The sequence below is a fragment of the Oryzias melastigma genome, linkage group LG12, assembly GCF_002922805.2.
Source record: "Oryzias melastigma strain HK-1 linkage group LG12, ASM292280v2, whole genome shotgun sequence".
Lineage (NCBI taxonomy): Eukaryota > Metazoa > Chordata > Actinopteri > Beloniformes > Adrianichthyidae > Oryzias > Oryzias melastigma.
In genome coordinates this window covers 17,936,523-17,949,052 of record NC_050523.1, presented here as the reverse complement: position 1 = coordinate 17,949,052, position 12,530 = coordinate 17,936,523, and the positions used below count along the sequence as shown (strand labels likewise).

General features: G+C 37.2%; 1 protein-coding gene across 1 annotated transcript in view; it reads right to left on the bottom strand.

Annotated features, from left to right (window-relative positions):
* Window positions 1–12,530, bottom strand: part of LOC112163111 (ephrin type-A receptor 5) — a 67,721-nt gene that overhangs the window by 31,760 nt on the left and 23,431 nt on the right. Inside the window, exons 4-5 of the mRNA XM_024299280.2 lie at window positions 1,362–1,517; window positions 947–1,285 (exon numbers count right to left, since the gene is read on the bottom strand). Coding sequence (XP_024155048.1) covers window positions 947–1,285; window positions 1,362–1,517 — 495 coding nt within the window. The remainder of the gene's footprint in view (window positions 1–946; window positions 1,286–1,361; window positions 1,518–12,530) is intronic.

Sequence of the window (12,530 nt, the reverse complement as noted above, 5' to 3'; positions counted from 1 at the left end):
CTGCTCTACAGAGAGGCCGAGGAAAGAACAAAGTCCTCATCCTTCTCTCATTTCATTAACACCGTGTGCTGCCCTTTTCATTCGCAGAAAATTAAATAAACCACTCAAGCTCATTACTCTTGTAAACATCAAAATGGGTTTCCCAAGCAGATATGAACTCTAATCTTCATTTCAAAGGAGGCAAACAATGGCTCTGGCGACAGCTCATGAATGTGAAGTGGATGGAGTTTTTCACTGTGTGAATCCGTTTGACCTCTGCTGAAGCGGCTTTTATAGATCTTGATAAACGCTGATCAAAAACAGTACACCCCCCACCTCCCCTCCTCACCTCAAATTAACATGCAAAGTGACTCATCATTGTGATTCATCACTGCTGACAGGCATTGAGAATACCACCTGCTACCAGACAAGAGGAGCCCGTACACACAGCCAGCCTTCCAGTCGGGGAATTTCATTACACCTCGGAATCCTGTGAATCTTGTTGATGAAACGCATCTCCTAAATGAGGGAACCAAGCTGCTTTTCGGATGACACATCTGGATCCAGCAGCAAAACCAAAATTGGCTCTTCTTTGCAGCATGCTTTTTCCTCCACAGCGAGCATGGTGCGTAAGTGAAAAATTAATACAGCCACAGATTTGTTGGACAAATACTGTGATAATTTGATCATCTGGTGCTTTTGTTATCAAACTCGGCTATTTGTGCCAAAAGGGCAGACGTACAGCTTGTCTGGAGGACGATCTCCTTTTCCTGCGATTCAGATTAATTAAGGATACACAAAACAAAAGGGACAGCTGCGTTTTTAATTGGTGCACTCGTAATATTTTTGCATCAAAACTTTACAGAAATGCAAGCAATCCTTTTGCTAAAATCTTTTACATCTCATGCACAGTGAGAATAGATTTGTAGTGACAGGAAACAAGCTGGATTGGTTTGGTGTAACATACCTGCCTGGTTGGTTGTCACATTCAGCGACACATACTGTTTGGGGTGGTCTTTGGCCAGCTCTGACACTCCGTTGACGGCCTCAAGCAGGAAGCTGTAGTTGGTGTGGGACTGCAGGTCGGCCACCATTACTGAGGTGTTAGACAGACTGACTCGGCGGGGCAGAAAGCGAACGTTCGGTCCGCACTCGTCCAAACCTCTGCCCTCTGGCAGGACCTGCCTGCATAAGATATTGTAGCGGATGTCCTTCCTGCCGCCAGTCTCCAATGGAATGGACCACTCCAGAAAGACACTGGTTTCATTGACGTTGGAAATGGCGTTACGAGGGGCAGAGGGAGGGCCTGAAAAACAGATAGAAAGGGCTGGAATGAAAAAAAGTAGATATAGAATCCTAAACGTATAGTGGAAAATCCTCACGTGTGCAGGCCATGTTAGACGGGTCAGACTCAATCTTGTAGTATCCATCTTCACAGGCACAAGCTGTGGCCCCTGTTTGCCTGGCCACACTGTGAGGAGGACATTTACTGCAGCTCGGAGACTCCAGCAGCGAGCGGTAAAAACCCACTTTGCAGACTGAAAGGGAGAGAGAGGACAGGAGGCCGTTAGGAGGTTGAGGTTAGAGAGAAAACAGATGGGATAGGAGCGAATGTACAGACATTGGTTGAAAGGAGATACAGAGAAGAAGCAAAACATAAATGTGAAGATCAGTTACATTTTATGAAAGGGGGTGGTTAAAATCTTACGGAAGCCGAGTGTCCTACTTTGTTATTCTATCAAACTACAGTAGTTTTTTTCTTGTGATACTGAGGTAGTATGCATATATAGTATGGGATAACAAAGAGCATAGACCTACAATCCACAGCAAAACAAAGCAGTGTGTCAGAGAAAACACAAAAACAATTGATCAATTTATAATCAATTATTTCAGTCGCGGCCTAATTCAGGTGGAGATCATGTTAATGTTGTCAGTAATGTCATATAAACAGAAGCTAGCCCCGGCTACAGCGGCGTATGTCTGTCTACAAGCAGATTTACAGTAATAACCCATGAAAATCCATTTTTTTGTTTTCTCCTGCCAATAGGAAATACTATCTCATGGTCTCTATCATGAATGTGATGATGAGATATATGTTGTTATCATGAAAAAAAAGGCAAAATAACAAGAAAAACAAAGTAGTTCATTCTCAGTTTTCATAAAATCTTTGTGGTTGATTTACATAAAAGATTTCAACTCCACAGAAATGTTAAGTTCTGATTTACTCTTATTTTTCTAAAAATTTGTTATAATTTAATTCTATTTTGTTTAGCCAACAAAACAACCTATTATTTAATCTAATTTAGAAACTTTCTTTTTCTTTTTTTTGTACCGTATTTTCAACACAATAAGGTGCACTTCAGAGCTTTAATTTTTTTCAGAAAATTACAGCGCCTTTTACCAGTGAAGTACCTTATATACAGAATATTTCTTGCAGTGGTTACTAATGTTGATGTGATTTTGAGAGGTAAACGGCGCTCTGTCAAAATATCAGCTTGTTTATGGGTTGCAAACAATGTTGGGTGTTGTTGTAAGTATGCTAACAAAGCTAACGTGTAGCAGTGTCAGACTTTCTTTTTAAGTGTTACTAACAAAGTTAGGAGTTAGAATATTCACAGTAACATTTGTTTAGGCGGTATTCGTTTTTTTACCAGTTGCAAACAAAGTTGGGTTTTATTGTGAATACGCTAATGCCGCTAATGCCACTAACACTTTTTTTTCTTTGTTACCAACTAGTTTGAGAATGTTTTTTTTTAGCGCTACTGGTCTGTTCTTTCTATTAATTGCAAACATGGTTGGGTGTTTCTGTAAATATGCTAATGCAGCTAACGTGTAGCAGTGCCAAACTATCTTTTTTATGAGCTACTAATGAGGTTAGGAGTTAGCATAGTCGAGTAACCTTTGTTTTAGTAGGTATCTTTTTTTTTTTTTTTTCAAAAGTTGCAAACAAGCTTTGGTGTTACTGTGAATATGCTAATGCAGCTAATGTGTTGTTGCGCTGTTCTTTTTATTTTTCCTGTGTTACTGACAAGTTTGAGAGTTAGCGTAGTCACAGAAATGTTTGTTTTAGTGGTATCAGTCTGTTTTTTTTCCAGTTGCAAACAAGGTTGGGAGTTGCAAATACTGTTAAACTGCTAATGTGTAGCTAGTTACAAACAAGTTCTGGAGATACTATGAAAGTCTGACTGGATAATGGACTTATCTCTGACTCTTTTGTCTTGCCAAATGAGCGCTATATATATCATTGCGCCTTATATTTGACAGTGTGTGCCCTGTAGTGCAGAAAATAGTGTACTTTCTTTCCAATTTTTCAAATCAGTTATTTTAAATCTGCACAAAGTTGGGATTAATGTTGCCATATGTGCGACACACAGAGGTACAAGGAAAGAAACAGATCAACCTCCCACAGAAAAACAAAGTAATCCAAAAGTGGCAGGCGGACAGGAAGCTGCTGTGCTCAGTATGTTAACATGCAAAAAACCACAAGCAGCATCTGACAACGACTGCAACTCCATGCCAACCAGACAATCATTTAATCTGTACTCTATTAAAATATGGAAAATATGGTGGAAGTGCAGATGGAATTAGCAGGAAAATGTATTCAATCATTGCACAGTTAACTGCTATCATTCAGACGAGTACAGGCTACGAGACAGAGGAGTGCAAGACAAAAGAGCACGGATTCTTCCGTCTTTGTCCGAGGAATTTATGAGCCCTTGTTTTCCGCTATTGTTCTTGTGCAGCTGTAGAAAACTCCGCTCAATCCACAGCTGCAATTAAAAATCACGGAAAAGAAACTTCTGGGGAGAGGACGACCAGCCGGAGAAACAAACGAAAATTATACACAAAAGCGTAAATGGAGATAAGATCAAAACGATGAATAAGGGGAGGAGAGCAGCCAAATTTCTGTGGGTGAGACAGGAAGCAATAAAGGGAGAAAAGAGGAGACAAAGGAGAAAGGGGTGGGAGGAGGTGAGTGTGTGTGTTTCAGTCGTTAGGCAGCAGTGCTTCTGATTCACCTTGACGGAACCTTGGTCTGTTGTCATGGAACATTAGTCCTGAAAAATTCCCCCTCTGCCCCGGATCACTCCGAGTCTCACCTCTGCCTCCCCCCCGCGCGCACCCTTCTCACACAAACTGTGTATGGCACTCGGGACGCGACAAAACCAAATTAAAAAGCAAGAGTAGGACAAACACTTCTCCTAAATTAAAAAAATATTCAATTTTAAATCAATTTATATCAAGGTGATGAAACTTTTATACCACTAAGCAGAATTTTTTCTTTCTCTTAGTATCACTACATGAATACATTTATTTGTGCAACCAGAACTGATCATCAACAAATGTAGTTTTTACTATTTTCTTAAAAGTTCTTAAATTAATCTTACACAGCCATAAAGTAAATATCTGAGCAGAGTTTCTTGATTCCCTAACTAAAAATTGAATGCAGAACACAGTTTACAACAGAAATATAAACTATAATGTGTCTAAAACAACATTATTCAAACAATACATTTTAAGAAAATATATATTTTTAAATGAAATCAGTAAAAATTCCAGATAAATTTATCTTAACACTTAAAAAGTGTCTGATTGGTAAGGAAGGTTGAACCTGTGCTTGAGATGAAAAAAGGTACACACACACACCCACACACCCAGTTATTTATGAGATTTATTGTGCAGCCTATATCTGCCCTTGGCTTCATCCTCAAAACTCCTCCAAGTCAAATCAATAAAAAAAAATGGTCTGTGTCCTTCTCTTTCACCCCCAAACAATGTTACACATTTTCTTTTTGGAAGCTCTCATGTTGCGCCCCTACAGCTCTCCTCCATCACTCCTCGGAAAAACAGCTAAGTGTCCTAAGTCTGTCACCGTAATGGCTCCCTACAAGAAACCTACAAAATAAGGCTTCACTTCCTGGATTTTGTCTGTTGAACCATGTTTTTTTTCATTTATTTACAACATATTAGTAATAACAAAGAAAATATTCATATGTATATTCATAATCTAGAAAATAAAATAACTACAATAGACAAGAGAAATACGACAAAAAGGATTTCTATAAACAAACAAAAAAATGGAGATTTTAGAAAAATTGATGACTAGTTCCAAGAAAGACCTGAGCCTCTGCTATTGCTGAAAAGAGCTTGAACACTAAACAATCTTTAAAATTTTAAAACTGTTCCCTTAGATCAGATCATCTTATTTGCAGACTGATTCTACAAAAAACTACAAAACTGCAAAAAGAGTTTTAATGCAGCCTGAATAAACAGTTCAGGTGGCACTAACGTGTGCGCCTGAGCCCGTACCTGCATTGCCCTTGAGCAAGCTGTCTTTTCAAAGCCAGGCAGTTCTTGATGCACAGCACAAAGGGAAATGGGTAATTAATATGCAACACACACTAATGTGTCTGTACAGATTTGTGTGTGCACGCTTTTATGAATATGAGGTTAATACGTAATTAATATGCATCCCACACTGGCATCCTAGGCAATTAAGGATCCAGAAATGTCCATTGTTGCTATTAACAAACGTCCTTCTTAATTGGAAGCATTTCACAGTAAACATGTTGATTCATGCGTCTTCTTGACGTTCAGAGGGATTAGAGAAAGTAAGCCATTAATGCTTAGGGAGAGGAGGACGCAGGGAGAGGGGCGAGAATAAAAAAACACGTTAAAGCCCACATACAGCGCATAAACAATGTATTTAAATTAATTTGTCTGAACATAAACATATTATGGATCCAAATATTGACTTTTTATTTGTCATGACAGCAATAGGAGCTTGAAATGGGGCAGATTCCATCAGAGGGTGGGTCTGAGAGTCCCAAGGAACTTTGTAGAACATCAGACTTGGCAAAATATACAGCTAAAAACTGATATTTAAATGATAATCCAGAATGTTGTTGATACAGAGGGATACATCGGCATAAACACATTCCTATCTGAGTTACAATTGGAATTCCAAAATTAATTTAAAAAGAAAAAAAAAGGAAAAATCTGTTATATTGTCGTTTTCTTACTTGGGGGGGGGGGCACCCTTTCAGCAGCATTTAGAGTCATTTTGACAGACGCAGAACAAAACGTGAACAAAAGACAAAAAAATGCATTTCAATACAATAACTTTATGGTCTACTGATAAGATTGTGAACTAATAAACCATTAGAGGAAACGGTAAATATCCTCTTCCTGTATTTGTCCTGCTGGTCCAAGGAACATAAACACAATGACCAGTGGCCTTTTTGTATGTTTGCATGTACGAAGGTTTCATACCTTCAAATATTATTGTTGTCTTTTTTGGCTGGAGCGCATGCGGCCCGCATGTGCATGTACCAGTGCTTGCTTGCACACATTTCTGTGAGAATACAAACCAAGAGAGATGATAATACAACAATAATATACAATCAAGTCAATGGAAGTTTCCTTTCAGTGGGGATAACAGACCAGGACATTGTTCGGCTCACACTTATTCTCACAATCCTGAAAAAGCAGGCAGCAGTGTGTCAATGCGTTCTAAATAACTAACTGTAAGTGAAATGTTTGGTTAAATAAAAAAAAATAAATAAAATAAAATAACTACAAGTAAAGAAATTAATATTAAAAATGTTGATAAGTAGTTAAAATATTCAATTAATTCTAGTTTTACCCTATTTTAATCAAATGGAAATTGTTCGATTTCTCAATAGACCAATTTCCAGGTTCTATCTCATCTGTTATACAGTGATCCCCCCTTACATTCATGGGGGTTAGGGATCAGAAACATCCGTGAAAGCTTGTATACGCGAATACAGAGGAAAACCCCGGCTCTCTGACAGCGCAGAACCTCATACAAGCGTCTTGAGTTGTCTGAGTTTTTGTGATGAACCGGAAGAGTCGAAGGACTGAAAAAAAATCTGCGTATATGTGAAACTGCGAATAAAAAAATGCGAATAAGCAGTGGAACACTATAGTGGTTATGGAGACTGCCTTGAATAAAAAACATGGTAACATCTTTAAAATCTCAACTGAACACCTTTCTTCTTGTAAAGAAAGTACTAGTAGGCCTTCATGATATGAGGAAAACTCACAATGTGCGATTTTAGTGATCAATAATGTGAAAACGATATGACTTGCGATACATGAACAAAGAGAAAGACAAAGAAAAAAAAAAAACAATCAATACATTATTTCAATTTCACTGCAACAGTTTTATTTAAATAGAAGTTAGACCCACTATAAATGACCCTCGTCCACATAGACGGGCATCTACCATGAAGTGGCTCCATTGGTCAACAACGTGAAGGGGGTCAAATGCTCCATTTCATTTGTTAAATACTTAAAGTAGCCAGAAAATTGTTATATATATATATATAAATAGTGAATAATGAACAAATGCCATGTTTATAAAAAGTCAGAGACTAATTTTTCTTTTATGCGTCAAGTTGCTTCTTTTGTACAAATAAGTGTTTCTTTTAATTGAGAAATTCAGGAGGTGGTCATGTCTGATTAATATTTCTTTAAATTAGATCATAAACTAATTATATGACTTTTGTATTGTTCATTCAACTGTGTTAAATAGACAAATCATTTTAGAGAAGCATCATGAAAAATGAATACACTTGAAGTATCTTTAACTAGCAATCTAACCAGCCCTAAGCCTAAACCAAGACTCAGGAGACAAACAGGCTTTCATAGAAGAAGCCTGTTCTGCCAAATGAAGAAATTATTAATATTTTAGAAGCTTCACGAATGTTGTTTAATGTGTGTGTGAGCTGTAGAAAATGTTTTTTTCTGAGGACACCATCTTGTAGATAAGCCTATGCAATTCTTAAAAAAAAATTCAATTTTATTGAATTTGTTTCTTACATTGATGCAATAAATAGCTTTCCCACTTGCTAAGCTGGTTAGAGCTGGTCAAGACTCGCAGCCCTGCCAAAATCCCCATGCCTAATAAGGTCCTCCCAAGTGTAGAAGAAGACAACCTCGGCATGTGTGCACACAAATAGGGAGAAGGGTAAAAGGGAGGACGCACTTCTGGGAAAGTGAGTTTACCCAACAAGCACTCAGAAAGCACTTTAGTTGTCATGACAGAATCGCCACGTTGAGATGATGATTTGAGAGGGGGTGGGGAGACGGGGAAAAAGATGGAAGCACGTAAAAGGACTCAGAAAGAGCAAGACTAGTGAAGGGAGTTCACGAAACACAATCAAAAGAACAACTTTGATGAAAACAGGGTTTTTAACAAGTTCTTGTGGCATTTTTCTCATGATGTAGGACATAAATTTAGCTTCAAATTGCATTTCTGGATATTTCATTATTCAAATCATTGTGAATCAAGAGCAGATGAAAAATTGCTGTAGGAAAAAGCTTAACCTCCAGTTCACACCAGACAATGATCAAATTTGTCAATCGAGGTATTTTATTGTGAAAAATTGGTTATATTTTGAAAATTGTCTTGCCATAACTTCCGGCCAGAATTGACGCAGATCACTTGCGGCTCACGCAAAAAAATAGACCATATGCTGAAACGATCTGGTATGACCAAAACCATAGGTTAACAAGGGCGTCGAATGGAAGTGGCCTCCATTAAGTGCTGCTTCGCAGTGCTTCTGCGTCCCGTGTGTAGACCAGGCATAAATGTGAAGTACAAGTTACTCTGATAGGCTACAAGCTCCCTGCTCCGTTCTATCCTTAAGTCTTCGTTTTCCCCGTCTGAGCTGGCATCCGACTCTAAACTGCTCCAATTCTGCTCGGCAATTTTGTTGCACTGCTAATGTTAGCTTGGAGTTGTAAGGGGCTGTAAGCTAGTGGGATGTAAACAGATGGATGACGGGAAAAGGGCAGGAACTATGTCCTAGAAAAGGAAACAGGTTTTGATTTTGCCTTATAAGAGCATAATCATAACTCAAAGAGCACTTGGGACGCTTTTACAATAAATCAAAAGGCGATTGAAGTGGGAGTTTAATGATGGGAATTCTTGGAAGAGAAAACTACTTTAAAAGACAAAGAGGTTTACTTTATCCATTCAAGCATTTAATAAAAAGCACAAAAGGAAAATTGTTTTGCCACCACAAATCACATTAGGATTTTAGAAGGAAAAAGCAGAAAAGTGTCAGATGTTCTATTACATTTTGAAAGTGGAACTTGTAAGGTCTGATCACTTCTTAAATAAGCAGATATAATATAACATAATTTTGTTAATAACATTTTTCAATAAAAAGATGCAATTTATCATCTATTTATGCATATAAAAATTGCTTACGCTCTGGTAAAATAAAAGCTCTTATTTTGAAATAATGCATGACACAAGAGTTAAAGTAAACATAAAAATAATGAAAAGAAGGAATAAAAAACTTTTTAAGAAGCTTTGTGCCCAAACTGATATCCTTTGCTTCACTTGACAGTAATCCTTTAGAAATGACAGATGTTGTCACGTTTATTTGTGTTGCGCTGGTTTTTGGGACGTCCTTGTCGCCACATCTACAACCACAAGCCCTACGCTGCAAGTGTGAGCTGCTCCTTTGCAATCCCATCATTCCCCAGGGAGAGAGGGCCCAAAGCTTCCTACGTTTCCTCTCAGACGAGACAGTTTCTGACGGCAGCGCCACCACTGTGACAGGATGGAGTTTGACGTGTGCTGCAATAACGTCTGACAGCAAGACAAACACACAGGAACAATCTGGGGTGGGGGGGTTGCACTGAAACCAAGACAGAGAGGAACCCAGCTTCAGCCATGACACACTTTAACGGTAATCCCCAAACAAAAAGCTCCAGGCTTTTAGTACTCCTTTAATGATGTGCTTTTTCTTCTATTTTATTCTAGGTTTTTCTGTTAATTGATGATAACAACAGATGACCTCATTTTCATTAACCAGCGGCTGTCATTTGTTCTTTTTTTCATGCCTGTTCTTACCCCCACTCAGTTTTATTCTTGCTCAATCATTACCAAAAAAGCCTCAGTTCCAGGCTGAATTTTAGCAGCACAAGGCATATTTTTTTTCAGTTTTTATCCGATCAATCCGACTATGAATACAGCCTTTCCTTAGCTGTGCCCTCTTTCTTTAAATCCAAGCGTTAGCATCTCATTTAGTTTCATTACCATCATTACACCATCCTCTTCAGCCCACATGCCATAACTCTATTCTTTAAAAAAATGGTTGTTCCTATTATTCCAGTTGACTGTCAATTTCGGCTATTTTAAAGTATTTATTTTGTGACACAAAAATTGCTTTAATCTAAAAAATTTAATTACTTTACAGTCTTAACCCATTCTTAACTGTTTTTGATTAAAAGGCAAATACAATCAAGTATAATTTAAAGTTAAAAACATTGCTCAAGCAGTGGCGGGAAATTTGTAAGAGACAGAGGATGTGAATTTCATGTATTTGTATATATATATATATATACATACACATGTATACATATACACACACATGTACATATATATATAATACCGGTGTGTATATATATATATATATATATATAAACCTGATTGAGATCAGTCTATGTGTAATTTAATTTTGATTTAACTTGTATTGCATGTAATTTTAACTTTGAATCATAATCCTCAATTTATATGAGAATTATGTCCTCTTCAATGAAATAATTCCCAGGAAACTTGAAGTCTTCTTTCTGGGTAAATGAATCGAAAAGATAATATGAACACATTTTTTTAGAGCTGTCCTGACGATCATAATATTTCTGTAAACCCATCAGTCATTTATTCCAATAAAGCTTTGCTTGGCTGTCATTACACATTCAGCCCACATTTGTAAGACTGAACTCAATCCCTGACACCTCCTCCTCATCATTATCATCTATCTGCCCACTTCCATCCTCACTCATTCTTCTTTTGTCACAATCACTGCTGAAACAACACGCATCCATCTCTCTGCCCTCGAAGCCTGTGGTGTGAAGTCAACCATTTATCTTTCGTCCATTGTTTCGCCTTCACTTCTCCTCTCTGCGCCCATTCCGCTGATGTATTCATCCGACTATCCGCGGATGCACTCTCCTCCTCCCCGCAGTCTAAATGTGCTTGGAAAGATGTTGGCCAACATCAGCTGTAATAGTTTGAGTCCTGTGACTCAAACATGTTTACGCCAATTACCCCACACTTCCTAACCCAACTTTTAAAGTTGAAAAGAAAGAAAGCTTAAAATAAAGGCAAACACTTACATATAGATAAGAGGCAGGAAGAAGAAATAATAAATTAGGATGTAAAAGATGGGAGAAGGAGGAAGAAATGAAGTGGGGAAAATATTGACAAAATATATAAGATATCAAGAGAAAAAAAGAACATAAATATCAAGAAAAGAGAAAACACTGGAAGAAAACACAGAAACAGAACTATCATTCTTCAAAACTTCTAGTGTACATTCAGAAATTTGCAAAGTAAACGGTCCTTGCCATTGACAGTATAAGAGATCTGGACTGAGTGACCTACTTCTCTCGCATTTCAAACAGGAAGTACCAGATGGCTCCAAGAAGACAAAATTCGAAAGAATTTTACAGACAAAATAAGCTCTGCTACCTTTTTTATTTTTAACACGATAATCCTAATTTTTGTTCACGATATTTCTTTATTGCAAATCAATAAAGTTATAAACTGGCCAATCAGATGGCTCAATAAAGCACGTCTTGCACGTTGGCGTCCATCTAGAAAGTTTGAAACATTTCATAGACACATTTTCCTGAGTCTGCTTTCGGTGGAAGGGGTGTGGACTTCCAACAAGCTCACTCTGACGGGCGACAGTAGCCACAGAAATCACTGCTTACAAACCTCGCCTGGCTCCAAATGTCTGCGTCTGTATTACAAAAAATTGCAACTGAATTGACTTCATTTCTTGGGGGCCAAAGTAAGGAATACTTACATCATTTTTAGCTAAAGATTATCAAAAACTGTAAGCTCAAAAAAATGTAATAATACTTTCCATTTTGAAAATCTGACATGTTTAAAAATATTTATACAAAAACAGAAAAAATAAATAAATAAATGTAAAAGTCATTACATTTTCCATTTTACGATGTGTCATTATATATTTCCATCTATGTTTTCAATTTTGCAAAAATATTCTACAGGTGTTGCAGCAGCTAGTATTTGACACTTTTTAAAATAAATTAAAAAATAATACTATTATTGGTCAAAGTAGTTGATTTTCCTCTTCAACTTTTAAGCAAATCAAACAAAAATATGTGAAAATGTTACCAGTCCTGTTCTGTACTTTGCATATTTGCATAACTATATTTAAAGAAATGACAACATAGACCTACTTTTTTATTTCCAGATAATAACACATAAAGCTTATTTGTACTTTATTTTACATCCATATGCTCCAGAAAACTTTTTAAACTCAGTTTACAGAGAATAAAATTGCCTACTTGAGATAACATTCTATTATATAAACTGTTAAAATACAGTTATGAAACAGTAATGTGCAAAATATCCCTGTGCTTCTGTGAAAACCATGTTGTTACTGCAAATAAGGCTTTTTCCAAATATGTGCAAATTACAACTAAGATGATAAAATGAGCTTGTTTTGTTTGGCTGCATCTTATTTTGAAAATGTATT